Raw genomic sequence first — 25,000 nt, 5'->3', positions numbered from 1 at the left:
TGACGCTGAAAATACAGCTTTAATCACATAAATCAATTAATCAGTTTAACATATATCCACATAGAAAAAGCTATTTGAAATTGTAATATTATTTTACAATATTACTGATTTTTTTAATCAAATAAATGCAGCCTTGGTGAGCAGATGAGACTTCTTTATAAAATTAGAAAAATAAAACAATGATCTTTCAGACTTTCAAACTTTTGGACAGCGTATTCATCATTTTCAGATTTAATTAATCACAATTAATAATGCACCCAACGTAATTAATTGTGATTAATCGCATTGAACCGTGGGGTTAATTTGGTACATTTTTAATCCATTCGCAAGCTGCGTTTAAAAGCAGTCGAGGAAGAAAGGCGCTTTCTCACCGGTATCTACCAACAGAGACTAACCAGTCACATCCTAGTTACGAGAAACCCGACCTGTCTAGGTTTATCCAGACGCATGAGGTCTGAGTGAAATCTGTGTGTTTATAGACTCGCCAGTCGAGCAGAACGACGCACTTTGCCTGAACTGAACAAACATGGAGGAGTTTCGGAGTCAGATGTGAAGTATCAGCGCTAATACCCGCGCTTTTATTCGCTGATGTTCTAGACGGCTTTGGAGCTGAGCGGGGTTTGGTTTGCAGAACCGGTCGAGAGAAATCGAGAGAGTCGGGGCTGCGCAGGAATGCGGCGTGTGGACGGAGAGAGAGAGAGAGAGAGAGCGAGAGACAGACAGACAGACGGAGAAAAAAGCCCTCTTTGGAGTTGGACATTAAGGTTGCCATGGTTACCCAGAATGGAAATGTAATGCTTTAAGACCCGTGTGTGTGTCTGCGTGCCTCTGCATGGACCGCGTGTGTGTGTGTGTGTGTGTGTGTGTGTGTGTGTGCTGCTTTGGTAAGAGAGAGGCTTTGTATGAAAGGATTAAACTCTCTTTGTGGTTGCTATGCTTGGCATCACGACACAGGGCCTCCTCAAAAGCTGAGCTCTGAGTCTAAACAGGGCCTTCAGTATCCACACACACACACACACACACACACACACAAGGCAGCCTTCTCATGTTGATTTGTAATTGTTTTATGAGTCTTTGTGTATGCATGTTTCACCCCGGCAGGTGTGTGTGTGTGTGTGCGCGTGTTCGTCCAGTCATCAGTGTCACGTGATCCTTCAGAAATCACTCTAATAGATTATCGATGTTATAATCTATATATATGCATCAGCATTGTGGATATTTATTATGTATATATAACTATATTTACATGCATTAACATAACGGTTTATATCCCTATGCAAACAACTGCATACTTCATATGCGACGTGTTTTACGTACATATAACCACGCATATGTTTGTGTATTTATATATGAATAATGAATAATTATTAGTAATCATCTGACAGCACTGGTTTTACAGCATCAACGAAAGTATTACATAATAAACCGATACCGATGCTGACACCAGCGGCACTAATAACCTGCTTTTTGTATTAATATTATTTACTTTGTGAGCAGAGGTAATTATAACCCTTTAACAATATTGGAAAGCCGCAGCATAGGCGCAGCAGGTCTGAGAATGACCAGAACACCGTTTCAGTGTATTATGAAATATAAATGCGGCTCTGCGCAGAACATCCTTCAGATTCTCAGAGTCCACCTCGTCCTGCGTTTCAGCCCGGCTCTCTCCAGCCCTCGGGGACAAACAGAGATTTTCTGTTTGAGTTCACAGCAGCAGGAAAACGACACTGACGTGATCATCGGGACGGACTCTCGAAAGCCGCATTCTGTCCCCTGGGAACGCAGGAGCGCTAAACCCGGTTATAGTAACAGGGGCCCGCTGCGCACCGTGGACAGGAGCCGAGGGCCTGACAGCTCCCGGCGTGAGTCAGGCCTTCACACACACACACACACACACACACTCGCGTTACGAAGGTGACAGAGCACTCCGTGGCCCGGGCCCCCCCGCAGCTCGCTGTCCGGCTCTATTTGTGAGCGTGTCGGGACGTTTGACTAGCTTTTAACTTCCACATTCCCTCCAGACAAACTCGCGCGCGCACACACCTCAGAACATCCCTTCCAATAAAGACCTTGAGCTGGAGCGCTCGTATATTTATAACCCTGTCTGCCGTCTGCGTTGGACACACAATAGACTTTGAAAAGAGAACTGGCCTTCTGTGTGTTGAAGACTGAATCTGGTCCAAACCCAGCGGGCTGCCAGAATAGGCTGCGTTTAAAGGCTAGATATCGACGCGAAGGCTGCTCCAAGTGCAGATGGAATCTTGGAAATCCAGTCATTAAAAATGGAATTTACTGTATAGCATAGAATGTTGTGGAATTTGAATTAAAATAGAATTTACCGTATAGCATAGAATGTCGTGGAATTTGAATTAAAAATGGAATTTACTGTATAGCATAGAATGTCGTGGAATTTGAATTAAAAATGGAATTTACCGTATAGCATAGAATGTTGTGGAATTTGAATTAAAATAGAATTTACTGTATAGCATAGAATGTCGTGGAATTTGAATTAAAAATGGAATTTACTGTATAGCATAGAATGTCGTGGAATTTGAATTAAAAATGGAATTTACCGTATAGCATAGAATGTCGTGGAATTTGAATTAAAATGGAATTTACTGTATAGCATAGAATGTCGTGGAATTTTTGTATAGCATAGAAATTAAAAATGGAATTTACTGTATAGCATAGAATGTCGTGGAATTTGAATTAAAAATGGAATTTACCGTATAGCATAGAATGTTGTGGAATTTGAATTAAAATAGAATTTACTGTATAGCATAGAATGTCGTGGAATTTGAATTAAAAATGGAATTTACTGTATAGCATAGAATGTCGTGGAATTTGAATTAAAATGGAATTTACCGTATAGCATAGAATGTCGTGGAATTTGAATTAAAATGGAATTTACTGTATAGCATAGAATGTCGTGGAATTTGAATTAAAAATGGAATTTACTGTATAACATAGAATGTCGTGGAATTTGAATTAAAAATGGAATTTACTGTATAGCATAGAATGTCGTGGAATTTTAATTAAAAATGGAATTTACCGTATAGCATAGAATGTCGTGGAATTTTAATTAAAATGGAATTTACCATTATAGCATAGAATGTCGTGGAATTTGAATTAAAAATGGAATTTACCGTATAGCATAGAATGTCGTGGAATTTGAATTAAAAATGGAATTTACCGTATAGCATAGAATGTCGTGGAATTTGAATTAAAAATGGAATTTACCGTATAGCATAGAATCTCGTGGAATTTAAATTAAAAATGGAATTTACCATATAGCATAGAATGTCGTGGAATTTGAATTAAAAATGGAATTTACCGTATAGCATAGAATGACGTGGAATTTGAATTAAAAATGGAATTTACCGTATAGCATAAAATGTTGTGGAATTTGAATTAAAAATGGAATTTACCGTATAGCATACAATGTTGTGGAATTTGAATTAAAAATGGAATTTACCGTATAGCATAGAATGTTGTGGAATTTGAATTAAAAATGGAATTTACCGTGCATTCAGAGTATATTCTTTATTTCCGTTCTCTTTTAATATACATTCTAATGGCTTTTCGTGAGGGACAGTAAGGCAGGGATTTCAATCTGAAGGACAGATGGCTTCAGACAATGAGCGATTCATTTTGCATAAGCCTAATAATACAGGTATAAACACGTTTGCCAATCTTTCTTTGAGGGAAATAGTCTTTCTGGCCTCCATATTTATTTGCTAACTCGCCCTAAAAGGCGGTCACGGTGCCTCTAACGCCTTTTATTCAGGGAGCTCTTTGATTGAATTAGACTCATGAATACGAATGGTGGCGTCGGAGCGTCCAGCAGCGAGCTATTGACAGCCGTAGAGCACGAGGGACCCGCTCAAAGAGAGCAGCACGCTTCCGAGCACGCATCTCGCTCGAAGACATCAGAGACACCGGCGTCACACATCGCCGTATCACAACGGCTCACAGCTTGACCAAGATCTGAGCAGCAGCCTGAGGAAGAGAGCGGCCATCATCAGCAGAACTTAACGGCCGTGGCAAAATGGCTTTCCGACAAAACCACACAGAATAAGACCAGCGCCATCCTGCAGAATGCTTGGAAAGAGCTATCTGGAGCGTGAAAAGCATTTATTCTAAGTATGCGATGACTAAATTGCCCGGTTAGAGTGAAATATCAGAAACAGCACGGGCACGATTGCTCATCAGAACATGCAATAAAGGTTATGCAGATGAATGAAAATGGCAAATAAGAATAGCGCAATTGTCTCTTGAGCTCTAATATCACATTATCATTGTGATGTCTTGATAATGCCACCATTCGAAGGTTTCGTAAAAAGATTTTAAATCCGACTAAATCAGCATTAGTATCAGTACAATACTAGATGGAGGCCGATTGATCAGTTTCGCCAATTTATCGGCACCGATATTCCATTGCAAAAACCAATACCAATAGCCTTCAGATGTGGAAGTGTTGTTCTTTGTTAAGCTGTCAACTTCTTCATTTACTAATACATTCCCTACCTCATTTTTTTATTTTAAACTAGTATATGTTATCACGAATTATTACACTATGAACCGATAATCAATGTATTATTAATATATTAAAATTGAATATTAAAAGTGCAATACATTTTTTTTACTTTTAAAAAAAAAAATTATATTTGTTTTCATTCAGTATCCATTTTAAAAATGAATAGTGAATTAATCGGTTAGTAGCCAGTGTGATCCAACCTAGTTATCGGTAAAATCCTCTATCAATCAACATCAATACAACACAAGATACAAGGCTGTGAACTTAATGGTTTTAATGAGAGGACTACAGTACCGTGAGGCATTGTGAAAATACAATATCTAAAATAAAAATGTTGGAAAATTTTAAACTACTCATTTAATTATTATTAATTATTAATTATTACTATTATTATTATTATTATTATTGCAAACTAAAAAGGCCAGTGATCTAAACAAGATTTCAAAATGAATAAATTTGACCATGATTTACAGAAACACGTAAATCAATGTAACAGTAGTTGATATACCCAAAAGCACTGACAGATATTTAGAATGCAGAATCATTAGATGACATTTTAAATAATTTAAAATGCAATCAAATCACTCACTCTTTTACGCATTGTAATAAGAACAGGTTAGAAAGAACAGTTTTTTTATTACATTTTTACATAACCTATATGTGTCACGCTGAAACAATCCAAAAACAAAAACCGATGAGCGACCTCACAGTTCACAGCGGGCCTGTAAAGTTGTAATTGAAATCAATTCTTCAATCAGTCAATATAAACGTATAGGATTTCCTCTTCCAGGAAGAGACTGTTGCACTCAATTCTCTCGCAAACAACTTGGTTACTACCAAGCAACGAGCGCTTCATCGGTTTGTCTTCATCCCCTGCAGATGTAAACTCTTTTCAGACTGCTCAAGTCTTCAAACTAATCACAGTCCATCTGTTCAAACGGCTTTGTCAAGCCGACATTCAAAGCTCGTCTTGATGAATTCCATTTCATCCGCTGTAAATAAATGGTTCTTTGACCACTATGAAATCAGTAAAAGCGGTTCTGAGTTTATTAACAGGAACGGTACTGACAGACCTCACAGCAAGACATGAACATGTGTTATTTCCATGACTTGAGTGCGTCTGCTACAGCGATCAGCCTCCCACAGTCAGTCACGGCGACAAACACAACACACAGAGGATGCTTGCGCTTCACAACACGGCCCTATTAGTTAACATTAGTCAATGCATTAACTTGAATTAACTTCTGTACCATTAACAATGATTAATCCATATTTAATGAAGACCTTGCAATGTCATTTTATATTTGATTATTGAAATTCAGTACCTAAATTCTACAGTCAGAGCGTCCCGAAAGACTTAAAGCACTGTTTATTTCATTTGCAACTTTCTTCTATTATATCGATTCGTGCTACTGCTTGTTATTTGGTTACTGGTCTAATTTAAATTGGAATCGATAAGTGTGAAATTTCACTTGCATATACAATTTTGCTGGTTTATTTATTGCATACAACTTTAAACCAAATAATAACTAACTAACTCATTTATTTGTTTAATTACTTGTTTGTTTGGTCAGTGAAAATCTTTGCAGTGCAAGTCATTTTTGTTTATTTTTTCCTGTAGATCCCTCCACTAACCCTAGAATGAGTCGTTCTTTTCTAATACAGCCATATATTGAAGTCATCTGGTAAAAAATGACTGCTTTTTTTTCATATCCCAAAAAATATCGCAATGCAGCTTTGACGTTTCCATCTGAATCGAATGATTGGCGAACGGCGCTTTGAAGTCTCGATCTGAATTAAACGATTCGTGATACGTGATTCGACTGGAGTGCATCGAAACTCAATAATAGTATGATCGGCACGCTTCGAAACGAATCATTTTGTGACAAGCTCTGTTGTGTTCGGTGCTTGCTTTTTCGACTCAATTTATTCGTCGTTTGAATAAATGAAATTATTACAATCAATAGGTTGCCGTGATCACATTAAATATATTTAAAACATTTCGACTTATAGTAATACGTACACGAACTTAAGTGTCTCCAAGAGAACTCATAAAAGCAGGTGGTCACTAACAGCGTGCAGTAACTCAGCAAGACAGCCAATCGGACGAGCCATCAATCCTCATTGACCAATGAAACGCTCCGACAGCAGCCAGCTGTTTCCTGGCCTGGTTCTGCAGGAGGTTCAGCGGCGTACCAGTCGCATTCCATCCACGCAAACCAACGCGCTTTCGATAAATCACGTCAGCCTCGCTGGAGCTGAATTCCTCCCGCGCCCTGCTGACCCGCAGCCGCGATATAATCACCGCTTCTCCGGAGAGACCCAGGACGCGGATACAGACGGGAGACGCAAGGAAAATACGGAGAACATCAAACACGTTTCTGTATTTCTACTCCCACCGGCCAATTAGGAAGATGGATAAGAAGTGGAGAGAAAGATTGAGTTAGTTATGATGTTGGTTTGTGTGTGTCTCGGTCACTGAACCAGAGAGAGACTGACTTCTAAAGACCTCTATTCATGAACTTGTTTGCAATGATGGTTATTATGACTTGTCCTCAGGGCTTCGCGATAAACAGTGTCATATCAGATTTCATAACAATGGTAACAATGGATATTTTTGTTCGACGTGGCTCAAACTAACAGCAGGAACGAGAACGACAGTAGCATTTCACTAATAAGTGTGAACGAACGGACAAAACTCTTCTCAAACTCATCTGTTTGCATGAGACACGAACACACAAACTTATGAATGATTTACGCCTTTTCATTTGAGGAAAAAAACTCAAATAAGCCAAAAGTAAGTAAATAAATACATCAAAAAAAACCATTTATTGCGTATTAAAACATTATTGATTGTTTTCATTAGACAGCTTTTTTCTAGATTCTGTGTTTTAGTATTTAATGCAAATAAAACGGAGAACAGAATTAAGGGAAAAAAATAAAATACATTTTTTGGGGCACTAAATGAAACGTTTTTTTTTTTTTTTTTTTCATACACCTAAATTGACTAACAAATACTTAGCAGATTAGTTCACTGGTAATTAACGCATTAACTAAATGATCTTAATATATTTTATTAATAAAATATTCATACGCAATACAAAATAAAATTACTTCATCAGTGTACCATATAATTAACTTCCCGATAAATTGGCAGATACAGTACATTTATGCAACTAAAGACACACACACACACACACTAGACAAGACTGATCAACAAACTGTTGATGTGTAGCACTCTTTCTACAGTAATTAGATGTAAAATTATTAGAGTGATTAGTAATTAACTCAAAATAACTAGAGCAAATTAGACTAAAATAAATGAAGGATAGAGATGAAGAGAGAGGTTGTTAGTAATGAGGCCTGTAGTCTGAGCAGAACTACAGTCGATACTGATGAAATATTGCTGTAATTGGAAAACTGAGCTTAGATGTGTGTGTGTGTGCGTGTGTGCGTGTGCGTGTGTGTGTGTGTGTGTGTGTGTGTGTGTGTGTGTGTGTGTGCTCTGATTCTGTCCATCTGACTTCCACATTTCACTCTGCCTGTTGCCGCTCACCTTTTGTTGCATCATATCATATAAAAAGTCGACGTGAGTTGCCATCCACAAACCATTCTGCTTTCATAATGTCACACGGGACCAAAGCGTTCGACAAAAAGAATAGGACGACGCTTGATTTCATTAATTATCTGTAATGTGGAAAGCGGTGCTGTTCATAAGTTTAGGTTCGATATGTTTTCTTCTTCGTTAAAGCGTCCTTCGCTCACCGAGGCTGCATTTATCTGATTAAAAAAATACAGTAAAATTGTGAAATATTATGACTATTTTTAAATGGCTGTTTTCCATGTGAATATATAGTGAAATGTAATTGATTTCTGCGATCAAAACTGAATTTCTTCACTCACGTGATCCTTCAGAAATCATTTTAATATACTGATTTGCTGCTTAAGAAACATTTCTGATTTTTATAAAAAAAAAAAAAATGAAACCATGAAACATTTTATTTTTCAGGATTCTTTGATGAATAAAAAGTTAAAAAGAAGCATTTGAAACAGAAATCGCTTTACTGTAACTTTTGACCAATTAAATGAATTATATCTGAATAAAGGCATTAATTTATTTTCCAATAAAATACTGACCCCCAACCTTTTGAAGCCTGAATGCATGTGAGTTCGCCTAAATAAAAAAAATCATAAGCAGATTTTGAGTATCTAGATAACATCAACAAAAAGTTCATTTCAAACGAAGATCATTTTCGGGATCTTTTGCACTGAACCGTTCGCAACAAAAGCAGGAACATTTTAAGTCCCCATAAAATGAATTGAAATACAAGCTTTCAGTATGAATTACGGTCCTCTATAAGCTAATCTGCTGCAAAACAACAACACGGTGTGCATTTAGACGATATAGCCTCACAATTATCTCCGCACCGCTCATTTTCTGTGGTTATAAACGGCGCTGATGAGTAGAAGAGATACAGTAACGTAAATTACCACAAACCTGTCAAACTACAAATCAGAAGCATTCCAGCAAATCGAGCCACTGGAAGTTTAAGGCGGTAAAAAGTCCATTTTAATTTCTTGAGATCAGTGTGTGTGCGTGCAATGCATAAAAGCATGCGATAGAGATGCACTTTGATTTCAAATGCTCTCGCTGGCTGACGTTAGCGAAGGAGGGAAAATCGATTTCGACGAGAAGCCTCTCCGTCGGTACGAAGCCGTTTTACTACCTTTGAGAGCATTTCATGTACTCTGATATTGTGTTCATAAGGAGAGTTCTTGACTGAAAGCACTGTGAAGAATGACGGCGTGCGTTATCTCACGCTGAATAACTTTTCACTGGGAAATATGTTACATTATAGAAATGAAACGCGCTGAGAATGTCGATCGGTGTTGTTATTAACCTGCGGAAGGTGACGACATGTTTGGAGCCCAATGTTAATTTCTAGTTACATCTTTGTGAAAGACATTTCTGCATGAATGCATTGCTGCATTTACTTAATCAAAGATACGGTAAAAAAACAGTAATACCGTAGCGAGTTTTTTACCGTATTTCCCAAAAGCCATCGAAGTAGCTAATAATTCAGCCGTTTTACTAAAGCAGGCCATGCACCGCATTATCGGCCTCTGGCAGTCATGTTAAATTCAAACTTCAGCGTGTTTTTAATGATTACTGACAAGGACGCTCCGCACTGTGTGCATGCCAAATCATCTACAGATCTGGCACAAGAAGACTAGCCTGAGAAGGAAGGTTTCACGGAAACAAATAAACACATACGTGTCCAATATGGTGGAAATACAGGGCAAGAATCTGACATCGCTTCAGCCTTTGATAATCAAAACAACAGGGTTTCTACCTCTACAGAGGAAGAAAAACCACAGGTAAAAAAAAGCTTTTACGTGCACTTGAGGTAAAATAGAGATGTGGGTGTGTGTGTGTGTGTGTGTGTGTGTGTTCGGGGAATAGGGCTTAAACTCCAGAGGTAATCACACAACATTCGAGCGCTTTTATTGCTGTAGTGATTTGTTTATTCTGTACAGATAAAGCTCCACATCTGACCTGCCGTGTGTGTGTGTGTGTGTGTGTGTGTGTGTGTGTGTGTGTGTGTGTGTGTTTCCCTCCTGCAGGACAATGGAGACGACACAGACACTCGATACAGACACGCTCTAATACAGCTTTCAGTAGCAGCAGCTTGACCAAGAAGGTATATTGTATATCATTTTCATTTCATTGATTCTGATTTCATTTCTTTTGCATTTTGATTCTCGTGTGGCGAGAAAAAAAGACAAAGAGAAATAAAGCACACACATATCAAACACATCCCATGTCTCTTTTTGCAACACACTAAGTTGAAGCAGGATACCGATGAGGAAAAAAAGACTTGTTTAAGAGCTGTTTGTGTGCAAAACGATGCGCGAGAAAATGAATCCATCCGTTCGTGAATGTATTTATTTATTTAAAAATAGGTCATGGTCCCAATAACATGAACTAAAAACAACATGTAATGTGTTTACTTTAGCAAATGATTCAATAAATCTTTTGAATAAATTATTCAAAGAGCATTTCACGTTTTATTTAAGGTGTCAAATTACTTTCAAAAGGTCATTTCATCTATTTGATCAATTTGAATCAATAGGTGCAGTTTTACAACATGCATGTGATTCCTGACCTTTAATATCTGAATCCAGAATTGGAATTGATTTTTTTTTTTTTATTCATGACCCTAATAACCAGAAATAACTCGAGCAATGTGTTTTTGTCCCACGTAATCCCACTATCCCCACATAATGCTAGTTTACATTTCTTACATCCAAAACGGTTGTAATCAAATAAATAAATTAAAAAAAATTCTATTATACTATAATGTGTATGTTATAATTACATAATAATTACATAATAATTACAATATAATTTATATTTATTTATATATATATATATATATATATATATATATATATATATATATATATATATATATATATATATATATATAATTACAGTATGTAGAGTAGGACCAACAGGATTTTACTGTAAGCAACACTTAAAAAACAACTGTTTGCAAATGATGTAACACTTCAGTGTAATTTCAGATCATTTCTATTTAAAAACACCCGAATGCACCAGACTTGTGAAAGCGTTCTTGATGCCGTTTGTTTGTATTGTTCCTCTTCGCCGCACACAAACCCTCCAGTTTTAGGAGTTTTGTGTGAAAATCCTGTCTGAGATTGTACGAGCATATAAAAGTCACGCTTTGGCCTCGCGGCTTTGTGTGAATGTTTGCAGAAGTCGTGTCCGTATCGGCGCAGGTGAACGCGGTGAGGGATTTGAAGGATGAAAGGAGATGTGTTTGTAATCTAAATCTCTTTCTCCTTTCAAAGAACATAAACATTCGATGATGCAGAGAAATCATATCCTGTCTCAATCTGATCCCGTGAAATAAAACAAGTTGGTTTTGCATCAGTTAAAGGTAATGTCAATCTGGAAACGTACACTTAAAAATTGAACAATTTAACCATTAGATTTTCTTTTCTGGAAACACAAATTAGTCCATCGTCTCATATTTGACAACTTTTAAAACTTTTTGTCTGCTCTGAATGAGAAGGTCCCTCCTCTTAAATTATATATATGCATAAAACACACACACACACACTCACACTCACACACTCACACACACAGAGGCACACACACACACACACACACACACACACACACACACACACACACACACACACACACACTCACACACACACACACACACACACACACACACACACACACACACACACACACACACACACACACACTCACACACACACACACACACACACACACACACACACACACACACACACACACACACACACACACACACACACACACACACACACACACACACACACACACTCACACACACACACACACACACACACACACACACACACACACACACACACACACACACACACACACACACACACACACACACACACACACACACACACACACATTTTAAAATCAAGTTTGAAAGAATATACTGGAGAGTGAAATGAATGCAATGTTTTGAGCACCTAATTCAAATTTATTACAATTAAATGCAATTAGATTCATCTTTTTTTGACACACTTAAGTTGAGCATTTTAGATGCAATTTCATTACAATTTGTTCTACTGTCTTTAAAATACTGATAAAGTAATATACTAACAAGGCGTTTTTGATTAACTAAAATATACCTTAATGCGATTTCCATCTTCTTGCATGTTGTGTATTTAAATATATTCATATTTATCTCTCACTTTAGTTTTTTTGTTGCTGTTGTTTTTTATGAGCGCATTTCTTTTTCCTCAAGGGGCGGCGAATCAAGGTCAGTAAATGTGCTAAAACCAGCATGCTTCTGGCCGGATCAGCGGCAAACACGGGAAAAGAACCCCGTGGTCGTGATTCACCAGCGATCTAAACATCTGCACATCTGGATCCGCTCAGACGCCGACAGGTTGAGTGTTTACTGGGATCAGGTGAATGAAGTGTGTTCAAAGGCAAGTACCTGACACCTCGAGCACATCTGTGATCTAACGCTCGTTTAAGGTCTGTAACAGCGTTTGCGACGGAGGAACCGAACACGGATGAAGCTGAAGGATAAACAGCACAGTAGCGTTCGAGCATAAAAACCCGATGCACTCCGCTGCATTTATTTAGTTTATTAGTTAAAATACCTGCTTTGTTAGTCAAACTGCGCACAGTTATATGATTAGTATAACAAGGTATTGCTTGCAATAATCTGTGCATCACTAAAATAAATAAAATTAAAAAATGTAATAAAATTAATACAAACTATATAGGCTTTTTAATACATTTATTGATTATTAAAAAATATATTTTTGTAATTTATTTATTGGATTTTTAGCCGTGGATATTAGCTGTGTGTGTTCGTGAGATGAAGCCGCACCGGAGAGCAGACAGGTGGCTTGCGGCCCGGAAAAGGCAGATCTATTCCCACGGGAGCAGAATTCCTCACGACCGAGAGTAGCGCTTCCGAATTGAGCTATCAGATTACTGGAGCGCGAGCCGTGCGGGTCCCGAGGACCTCGGCCAGTCACAGAGCTCACAGCCGCGGACAGAGAGAAAATAATTTGATGCAGATGAGGGCAGAAGCAGGCTCTTATTGGCTGATTTTTACATTTAACGCTGCCCTTGGAATGCGGCTTGTTACGTAAACCCTGGAAAATCTGATGCTGAGCGCTCGACGACAAACTGAGAGACAAAACAGCGCTATAGAGGACAGCAGACCTGACACGTGACTGAGAAACACAATTCAGTTCAGTGCCAGCGCCACAACATTTAGAAAGGAGAAAGCAATAGCAGGAAATGAATGACACAATTTAGAAATAATGTGTGAAAAATGCAGCAGACGGTCCCTTGTGAAGAGTACATGTGTACTAACTTTCATTAGAGTATCAGTAGACTGTCTGATATTTGCTAACTCTTCATGCAACGATCTCCCAAGAACATGCCAACTTACTCTAACCATAACCCTACCAGTCTACTAATACTCTACTAATACTCTAATGAAAGTCAGTTGACATGTAGCTGCAAAGTTACTTCAATAAGAGACCATCGAAATAAAGTGAAACCAATATATTGCATTAAAAAATGTAGAAATACTGAATGAAACTGTATAAAGGCAATAGCACAAAATATAACAAAAAATACAGATTATAAATACGACAAATATAAAATATAGTTTATTATTTGATAATACTCTTTTAGTAAAACCCTTCACCCATTAGGATAATATTTGTTTTAGTATAGATGTTCCGTGGTATTTATTATTTTTTGTATGTGAAATGAAAGTATGATAGATTTTCTACATGCTCTCTCTCTCTCTCTCTCTCTCTCTCTCTCTCTCTTTCTCTGTTTGGATTTTCCTCTTGTCTTCTGTCTAATAGGCTTAAAGGGTAAGTGGGATGGAAGCGTTTGAGTTTGTTTGGTCTCTGGAGGAGAGCTTTGCCTCCTCTCATCTCTGCTCATGTTAATGAGGCCTGAGACACAGAAGAGCAGCTCACGCTCAACATCTCAACACGCTCTTCACTAAGACTGAGCTCACACTTTCAGTTCCTTGATTTTAACAAGCAATAAGCTTCGTGATTTGTTACCCTTGATATTCACTACATTTGTTAAATATATGACTACATTTTACATAAGACATTCTATTAAAAACTAAATCACATACTATACTGAAATTCTACAACATGCTCTACACATTCTGCTCTACTGAAACTTCACATCACGCATTCTGCTCAAACTCTACATGACACATTCTACTCAAACTCTACATGACGCATTCTACTCAAACTCTACATGACGCATTCTACTCAAACTCCTCAAATGCATGCTACTGAAACTCTACATGACAAATTCTACTCAAACTCTACATGACTCATTCTACTGAAACTCTACATGATAAATTCTACTCAAACTCTACATGACTCATTCTACTGAAACTGCTCATGACGCATTCTACTCAAACTCCTCAAATGCATTCTACTGAAACTCTACATGACAAATTTTACTCAAACTCTACATGACTCATTCTACTGAAACTCTACATGATAAATTCTACTCAAACTCTACATGACTCATTCTACTGAAACTGCTCATGACGCATTCTACTCAAACTCCTCAAATGCATTCTACTGAAACTCTACATGACAAATTCTACTCAAACTCTACATGACTCATTCTACTGAAACTCCTCATGACGCATTCTACTCAAACTCCTCAAATGCATTCTACTGAAACTCTACATGACAAATTCTACTCAAACTCTACATGACTCATTCTACTGAAACTCCTCATGATGCATTCTACTGAAACTCCTCAAATGCATTCTACTGAAACTCTACATGACACATTCTACTCAAACTCTACATGACAAATTCTACTCAAACTCTACATGACTCATTCTACTGAAACTCCTCATGACGCATTCTACTGAAACTCCTCAAATGCATTCTACTGAAACTCTACATGACACATTCTACAGAAACTCTGCAAGGCACATTCTACTGAAACTCCTCATGACACATTCTAATGAAACTCTACATGACAAATTCTACTGAAACTCTACGTGATGCATTCTACCAAAACTCCTCATGACACATTCTACTGAAACTCTACATGATGTACTTTATTAAAACTCTGTGACACAATCTACTAAAACGCTGTGTGACCCTCTACTGAAACTCTATTGAATGCATGCGCCTAAAATTCATATATACTATGCTAAAATTCTACACCGTACTCTAAAACTGTACATACTGTAACACATTCTACTATAACTCTACATGTCATATTCTAATGCAACTTTACATAACGCATTCCACTCAAACTCCCCATGATGCATTGTAATATAACTCTACATAACATATTCCACCATAACTCTACATGACATATTCTATTGAAACTCCATGTGATGGATTCATCCGAAACTCTGCACAACCGACATTTTTCTATTCTGACATTCTAACCGACATATTCTACTAAACCGAGATTCATTCTACTGACACTGCCCATGACAAATTCTACTGTAACTCTGCATGACATATTCTACAAAAACTCACAATACTCTGCTTGACACGTTCTACTGAAACTTTAACACGCTGTATTATTATCTAATGAAGTCTTACAAAATTTCCAGAACTCTATGACACTCTAATCAAACTCTATCAGCCCCTCGACTGAAAGCTTCTCTATTCAAATTCCCCACACTTAACATGATTATGTGCGCGAGGTTTGGGGTTTGCTGTAGAGAATAATGTCATTGTTCTGCACTAGATGGAAACGGTTACTGTTTGTTATCATGCTGCGTTGCTGAGCAGCTGCTTTAATTTATTTCAGCAGTAGAATGGAGAATACACACAGGAACAATTACAGACACACTATGCTCTGATCCCGGTCTGTCTGACTCCTCCACTCCGCCGAGGTGTGATGAGTGTCAGGCCGCATGAAAAGCTGAGGAAAACGATAGGGAGGTCCGGGAAAACAGCAGCCAAAAGAGAAAGCAGCACAGCGGGCTTTAATAAGCCAAATCTGCATCAGTGTATCACGCACACAGCATGCGGTGCAGCGGCAGCTAATCCAAAGGTTGCTGGTTCAAACCCCCGAAGGCTTGATTCATGGACCTAAGGATTGCTAAATTATCCCGTATCTTGTTACCTACATCACAGTGCTCTTGAGTGGGGTGCTTAAACCCAGACAGCTCCGGGGGATGTTCCCTGTCGTAATTGTACTGCGATACATTGCTGGGTAAGAAAGCGCCAGCTAAATAAGTAGCATACAGAAACAGAAAGCCTTGATTCACGTACACCGGGCTCAAAGGATTTGACACACACTCTGTGGAAGTACGGAAGCTATGGAAGCCTGATTTCTTGCAAAAGGTCGCAAAATTTTCAAAACATACAGTAAACCTGCACAAAACCTAATGCAGCATGAAATGCACCACAATCGCGTTTGTTTGCTTATACGGGTCAAAATCCAAAAAATGTTAAAAAGCGTACTGAATAAATAGTTGAAGGAATAAAAAAGTCTCCTGGCTTGCAAGAAAATATTTTAGATAATATTACATAATGTCTTCTGATCACCAGGAGCTGAAATTATTTAATCAGAAACACCCAAAAAAAAAAAAAAAAAAAAAAAAAAAAAAAAAAATATATATATATATATATATATATATATATATATATATATATATATATATATATATATATATATATATATCACAATGCAGTTTTTTCTGCATTTCTGATCAAATAAACTGTATGCAGGTATAAACAAACTCTTGAGCGGTAGTGTATAAAGTATATGTATATGTTTCTGCTTTAATTTAGCGTTTGTGCGTCTCACCTCTGGCTCATGATCTTGTACGCATCAGGTAAATAACAGCGTGTATTCTCCATCTGAGCCGGATCGGCGTCGCAGATTTTGTCATCGGTTCGGCCGTAATTTGCGCTTTCGATCATGATGACGTCCGTCCCGGGACAGCGCAGCTCGATCGGGTAACTTTCACAGGACAGCTCCCGCCGAACTACCGCCATGGGCACCGGTGCCCGACTGAACGCTGCAATAAGAGAGAGGACACCGTCAGCGAAATAAAAAGCACTGGCTCTTTAACTCAGATCCGAGTGAAAACCTGCAAGTGACCAGTTACAACTACAAAAACATATCCAAAATATATTTGGCATCAAGCATCAAGTTTTCACTCTCAATATGTAAAAGAGCCATATTCTGCTAAATGTTCTCACCATTTAAAATGATAAAAACGTAAAAATTAACTAGCATAAATGTTAGTACAAACTAACTTGTTTTATTTCAGCTACCTGACGAGGCAACATTTTTCATTTTAGTTTAGTTAGTCTTAATGCAGAAGAATTTTAATGTTAAATATAACAGCATTTTTATTCATTACAAATATTTGGCTCATAAATTGAAATTTTGGCACAGGCCAAGTAGCACTTATTAATGAGAATAAGGTACATTCTGTAATAAACTTCAAAGTGATTATATACATCATTTAAGACATCAGTTTAAATGAGGTTTATTATATACATACATACACACTCGGTTTCTAAGTCAGCTGCATACATCAACTTAAAACACGGCCATGTACCAGAACACGGGTATTTTCAAGTAACCCGTCGAACCTAGCAGTCGATCTAGGATCCGTTGCACCCCTAGTGGACACCCTGCACAGTTCACTGAAGTCTTTTCAAATAATTCTGGATGAAGCAACAGGATCGTGTAACAGGATCTAAGATCATTTTTCTGCTGTAAATCTGTCCAGATCAGAGTGTTTAGTCCCGGCTGATGGACTAAAGCTCAGCTTGTGTTCGGCTCAAGCCCACGGGTTCAGCTCAGGGGACAGTAAAACCTTGATTCTGTGGTCACTGAAGTATTTCTGTTTGGATTTGGAGGTTCGCTGTGATGATGGAAGAGCTGAGAGTCTCCTGGCACAGACAGAAACCCTGACTTAAAATCTCAAGGCAACTGAAGGATCCCACAGACATGTGCGCCTAAGAAATTCAGTCATCGGTTTAGAAATTGGTAAAGAAAAAAAAGAGTTAGATTCTATGCGTATTGTGATAAGAAAAGCAGTCAGACGCTTTTTGAATATATTTAGAATAATAATAAAAAAATATGTAAAGTTATTATCTAAAAAAAATTTTTTATGTAATTTTTTCGATAGATTGAAATCACAGCTAATATTTATATTTGAATACAAACGTGTATTCATGTTTTCATAATGTCACAACTTAAATTATGAAGGAGGATTTTCAGAGCCTCTTTAAAAATAATTAAATATTAAAACTGTATTTGAAATTATTTAAAGAACAAAAAATAAGAAACGTAAATTATATACACACACAATAAATACATGAAAAATAACATTTCATTTATTAATAAATTAATTAAAGCCACGATGAGTTAAATATCAGATTTCCATAATTATTATTTAATTTCATGACTTTAATTTTTAGACTTCTGATTGGACTTGCTAGGCTAGGCTATGTTTATGTTAGATGATACCCTATAAGAGATCCCAAAATAAAGCTAACAGATCTTTCTCAAATGAACGAAAGAATGATGTGTGATTTGTAACGACACAAATAAAACTTAAGTAAAATATCAACATTTAGCTTTACTGTAACGTTTAGAGCATGTGATAGGCAAAAACAACTGTGGAAATAAGTCAAACTTTGGGTCTAGATGCAAAATCCAGTCATCTAAACCTGATCTCCACAGTAAAAGTCCTGACACGCACACGCACACACTCACACACTCACACACTCACACACTCACACACTCACGCACACACTCACACACACACACACCACTGTCTTTGATTTTAATTGGCCTCCAGCTTCTGTACAGCACCTTTAGTGTGAATCTCTGCGTTTACAGTGAGACTGTTCTCACAAACACTCGCCCGCCGAGAACAGATCATTAAACACGAGACGGGACGCAGCGGAAGCTCATACACACACACACACTACCCTGTTTACTGTCAGTTCATAACACACACACACACACACACACACACACACACACACACACAGCCGACAGAGACAGGATTCAAACTGAAGATGAAACAGACTCAAGTCATATCTACAGATTTGAGGTTAAACTTTCCCAAAACACACACGTCATGTATTTAATAAGTGTCTTTCATGTCTTATTTGTTGCCTTGTTTACTTGTTTTATTTTGTTGTTATTATTATTAATGTTGAAAACATTTTGATGCCAAGTATTTTTGTGGAAACCATGACGCATTTTATTTTTCAGGATTGTTTGATTAGTATTATGCTAAAAAAGCATTTATTATATATATATATATATATATATATATATATATATATATATATATATATATATATATATATATTCAATTTTAAAATAAATCCTAATACTAATATTAAAATGTATCTTACATGGTAAATATTAGTTCTATAAGAAACCTATATTTTTGATATTATAATAATATTTCACAATATTATTGTGTTTACTGTTTTCTTTATCAAAAAATGCAGCACTTTTCTCACACAAGTGAGACACTTTTTTTTTTTACATTAAAATAAAGTAAAACTCATGATGTGTGTGTGTGTGTCTGTTTATTTTTAATACACATTTTTTTACTCATCAAGGCTGCATCAATATATATATATATATATATATATATATATATATATATATATATATATATATATATATATATATATATATATATACTGTATATATACTGTATATTCATTGTTTCTTTATGTGTTATGTGTGTGTTTTATGTCTGTAGGGTCATTATAAACCAAAGCTTCTCTCTTCTCTTCCTCACCCTGACACCTGGCCAGCTCTGACATTTAAAAGTCATCATTAACATCAAAACACAAGCCAAGGGGGCTCAAACACACACACACACACACACACACACACACATTCCATGGGGCCTGACCAACGTAATCTCACAAAAGAGAGAAATCTGCCTAAACATACAGGTCAGAAACATCAGGGTGACGGATTAACCATGCTGAGCTAGTGTGTGCGTGTGTGTGTGTGTGTGTGTGTGTGTGTGTGTGTGTGTGTGTGTGTGTGTGTGTGTGTGTGTGTGTGTGTGTGTGTGTGTGTGTGAGAGCTGACAGATGGTCTTCAGCGTCTGATAACACTGTCTGAAGAGTCTCTCTGCATTGTCTCATGATTCATGACTGACAAACACAATGAAGCTCTTACCTTTTTACCTTCAGAAAAGAACACATGAAGAGCTTAACCTGACATCACAACATAAATCCCTCACACACACACACCCTTCTCCTTTGTTCACTCTCATTGTTTGGAGAAGTTTAGGGTTATGACAGCAGCTTGCAACATAAAGCAGCATATGGACGGTGTTTGTCGAGCTATAATCACTGGAAGCGAGTGAAGTCTCACATTCAAATCACAAACCCTCCCTTGCATTAACAGAAGGATAATGTTATGAAGCAATATCACACAGGCAAGGATCTGTAACAGAATCTGATTGGGCTGAACAAGTACATAAAGAAGCAAGGAAATTCAACTTCAAAGCTAATATAAGCATTAGCAATGAAGATTCGTTTCTGAGAAGCAATCACGGTTACCATGATCCTGTGATATTACTTTCATGCAGCAGCCCAATAAACGTAATGGTAATATTAAATAACTTATATTTTTGACATAGTATTGTCATTTATTATGTATGTGCGATTTTGAGGCGCCATAAAGAATACAGTGTTATGCTCCTAAATGAATCAGCGTTTCAGAGCAAATCCTGAATCAAGGGCATGATTCAGTGACTCAATTATAAAGAGAGAACAAATCAGCTGAATGAATGACTCAATTAATATATATATATATATATATATATATATATATATATATATATATATATATATATATATGAAATGAACCAAAAAAATTGAGAGGCAAGTAAGAGTAAATATGGAGAAATTGGACAGCCTTGTCTTACTTTATTTGAATGAAAAGTAGTACCTTGGAAAAGTTAACACATACCAGAAGGAATGACACTGAAAACAACTGTATATTCATCAATAATATACAGCAATAGATACAGCAATATTATATTTCTTTTAGGAAATCGGACTAGTTATAAAGTCTGCCTTGTGAGTTAAAAAGCTGTCCAACTTAAAGAAGGCCGTTTTCGAACCAGATGTCAATGAAAATGACTTATTCTTAGAAAGAATAAGTCATTTTTATTATTCCATAAATAATGTTTGTACATAAGGGACCAGGCCAAGAGCAACTGCTCATGAAAATTAGACAGTTTGATAGGGATCTTTAAGACATTATAATAACAAAGCAGGAGAAAATTCAGGCCACCAACTTTAGAGAAAATATAATTAGGGATAATATTCCAGAGTGAAAATGATTTTTTAAGAAAATTCTCTTTTTGAAGGTGTTGTTTAATGTAGCAAAATAAAAAAAAATAAAAATCCAGTCCCCCCTTTGTTAATTTTATTATTACTGATTTTCTAATCTAGTCCGTTTTAATTTTCCAGACAACATTTTTAACACATTATCTACCTTTTTTTAATATTCCTCCTGAAAGAGCAGTTCAACTTCCTTCACTTTTAAAGGGTCAAAATTTTACATCTTGTTTTAGGTCTTTATTAATTACAATTCCTAAGTATGTAACTTGATCTTTCGCGGGAGTGTTGCACACAGTAGAGAGAAAACATGGCAGCTTTTGATATTAACTCACTTTTTTATATTTAGACAGAGAGCCTCTGGAAAGAGGACTCAATCAATCTCAAAGCTAAAAGGATTCGGGAGGCATCATTCAGAAGTAAAGTGGTGTCATCAGCCAGCCGGCTAATAATAATTTATCTGTCGTCAATTGTGATACCTTGCAGATTACTATTGGAAATACAAAGACCTAAAAAAATTGAGAGGCAAGTAAGAATAAATATGAAAGGTATCGAACAGCCTTGTCTTACTCCATATGACAAATTAAATCTCAGCGAGGTCCCGAATTTGAACTTAATAGCACTATTATTGTTTCTGTATGATGTCCTAACAGCTCTGCAAAAATAATCTACAAACCCAAATGAAATATGAACTCTAAGAAGAGATCCATAAAACCCGGATTGTGTTAAGTGTTAAGGACATCTTTTATTCATATTGCTAAATCTGAAGCTAAAATTTTGTGATCATTATTTAAGAAGGTGATTGACCTCCATTTCTCTTGACATTCTCTATCTTTGTTGGGTTTGGGAACAAAGGTGAAGGTTGACATGTTTTGATGTAAATGGCAATTTTCTGCAATTTATTATAGAATTTGGAGCAAAAGCCAGCTATTTCTTTAGCATTATCAAGAACGCCATTTGTTTGCAGACGATCAATAGAGACATTCATGGAGATGTTTTGTTCTCCTTCTTCCAGCCTCTTTTTCCTGGATCGAACATCGGTTCCCTTAGCTTTGGCAGGATACAGCTCATCTACTTTTCTCTGTAGTTTAGAGTATTCAGTGTTTTGAGTATCTGTCAATGGTTCCTTAAAAGAGATAAAGCAGATAGCTGTGACAAAACTTTTCCCTAATTCATATTTAAGAAGTTAAGTATTTTTTGATTCAGCCCTTTCCCAGTAAATCTGAATTAACTCATCAATCTGTTGCTTGACCTTTTCATATTTAAGAGGGCAATCATTTAATTTCCACAGGAATCCCTTGGACGTATTAATTGTAGTATTTTCTGAAACATTAACTGAAATATAAATGGCATTATGGTCAGTCAGTGGAGTGTTGCTAATAGTAACAGAAATATTATTATTACTGTTTTAGAGATCAACCAATAATCAATTCTGGCTTGCCAACTCGTAAAATAACACCAACATACATTTAAATCTTTTTGCTCCTCCAATTAGTTGAATACAACGCAGTTTACCATCTGTTCATCCTGTCTGAACTAAAAGAAAAACAAAACCAATAAAAACCGGGGTGCAGTGAGGATCATTTGGTACGCAGCTACTCCAATGAGGACGTCCCAACTGATCTTTGAGAGAGATCCTATAAACTTCTTTCTTGCTCATTCGACCATCAGCCAAAGTTAGTTCATAACATGCTTTGTGTCAGGTCTGAGAAGACCCTGATTTTCCTTGAGGATGAATCATTTGAATGACTGATTCAATGACTCATTTATAAATTCAGCCACATATTCCTGAACGAATCTGCGTTTCTGAACAAATCAGATGAATGTCCGACTCATTTATAAAGATACATGTTGATGAATGATTCAGTGTTTCTGAACAAATCAAATGAATAAATGATTCAATGACCCATTTATGAAGACAGCCACACATTCCTGAATGATTCAGTGTTTTGAACGAATCAGTTGAATAAAAAGTTTCAACGACTCAAGGTTAAAAAACTAAAATTTTCCACTACCTACAGGGGTAACCACATATCCTGCAGAAAGATTTCTATTCTATTCTATTCTATTCTATTCTATTCTATTGTTCACGATTGCTAGTTTGTTTTCTGTTTTTTTTAATGATATTAAACTATACTTGTTGGTGTTCAAACATTAACAAATGTGGCTCGGAAGATTATAAGGTCTTCAGAGATTTAGTGTCCATGTGAGTTTTATTACACTGCATAACTTTCCAGGTTTTTAAAAGGTTTAAAAAAAGTACTTGTTTTTCTGGATTTTTCTTAGAGCAGCCAGACACTAATTACTGTTGCTTGCTTTTCTTTCTCTTTATTTCAATTGATTATTTTACCGAAGCAGTAAATAAGCATTGACAGAAAGAGCAAACGAATAACATAACTTGGACGTGTGTGTGTGTGTGTGTGTGTGTGTGTGTGTGTGTGTTTGCTTGTTTGCGGGTGGCAAACACACAGTCCTGCGAGAGCTGAGCGATGGCGTCAGATGGTCTGAGCAGTGAAGCGGTTTTACTCGATTAGCTTCAGTCTAAATGATGAAAATCTCCACCTGAGTCCAGAGCGCCACTGTTTCTCTTCTACTCGGTGAGGTTTTGTTCAGTAAATGAAACAGGCCCAAGAACCTCTATTACATCAGATCGTTGCGTGAGCATGATTCCAAATGAATAAAAAATATTTTCCCTGCACGATCTGATCTTCTATCTTGTTTTTCTCGTACGAAGTCAACCTTAAAAATGAGCACATCCAATACATTTTAGAAAAAGTAAACTTGATCGCTAAAGGTCCAATGGGCATTCATGAATGAATTCATTTGTGCACTTATATGTAGTAATTTATCTTTTGTTTGTTTTATTAAATATCCCGAGCAGCAAATGAGCATATCAGGATTTCTGAATACTGCAAAAAAGTAAAAATAAGAATATTTTGCTTTAAGATAACCCCCTCCTCCCGTAAACAAGACTAAACAGTGCAATTTATTTTGTTTATCTATATTTACGAATTGTTAGATATTTTGACTAAATAAGACGAAAATACAAAGTAGGATAAGCCATTTTTCTGCAGTGAATATTTCACAATTCTATTGTTTTTACCATTTATTTTTTACTCAAATAAATGCAACCATGGTGGCATCTTTAAAAGCATTTAATACATATCATTAAAAAAAACGTGCAAGCTTTTCAACCGGACCCCGGTTCGGTATTGTGTGTTTGGCCTTATATAAACAACACGGCTCTTGATGTAATGATCATGAATTTCATTAAATCTTAGTTCGTTTAGAAATGTACTCTACATCACGGCTGTTATTGTGTTAAATCTAAATGAGCGCGTCAAGTGTGTGTATGCTGCGGAGAGACTCAGATGCTGTAGTTGATGATGTGTTTAGTAAAAGGAGCGGTTTGTGTCTGATGAAATGCTGTGTAACCTGCCGAAAGGATGGCTTCACCGGAGGAGGATTTATGTGTTAAACATAGGTTCCTAACTCTTAAATATGATTCCGCATAAACGAGCC

The 25,000-nt window shown here is 36.7% G+C and overlaps 1 protein-coding gene and 1 long non-coding RNA gene across 17 annotated transcripts in view; one reads left to right on the top strand and one right to left on the bottom strand.

Annotated features, from left to right (window-relative positions):
* The window catches only part of LOC122348744 (adhesion G protein-coupled receptor L3-like), a 228,503-nt gene that overhangs the window by 116,488 nt on the left and 87,015 nt on the right, over positions 1-25,000 (bottom strand). For all 16 annotated transcript variants that reach the window (XM_043244565.1, XM_043244567.1, XM_043244573.1 and 13 more), the window contains exon 3: positions 16,935-17,148. In XM_043244565.1, coding sequence (XP_043100500.1) covers positions 16,935-17,148 — 214 coding nt within the window. The remainder of the gene's footprint in view (positions 1-16,934; positions 17,149-25,000) is intronic.
* LOC122348746 lies at positions 9,797-12,717 on the top strand. Its single transcript, XR_006251368.1, has 3 exons — positions 9,797-9,916; positions 10,163-10,239; positions 12,382-12,717. It is a non-coding gene; the product is annotated as an uncharacterized LOC122348746 (long non-coding RNA).

The sequence above is a fragment of the Puntigrus tetrazona genome, chromosome 7 (genome assembly GCF_018831695.1).
Source record: "Puntigrus tetrazona isolate hp1 chromosome 7, ASM1883169v1, whole genome shotgun sequence".
In the NCBI taxonomy this organism is placed as follows: Eukaryota; Metazoa; Chordata; class Actinopteri; order Cypriniformes; family Cyprinidae; genus Puntigrus; species Puntigrus tetrazona.
The sequence above is the reverse complement of the archived record's forward strand: the minus strand, read 5'-3'. Positions and strand labels throughout refer to the sequence as shown.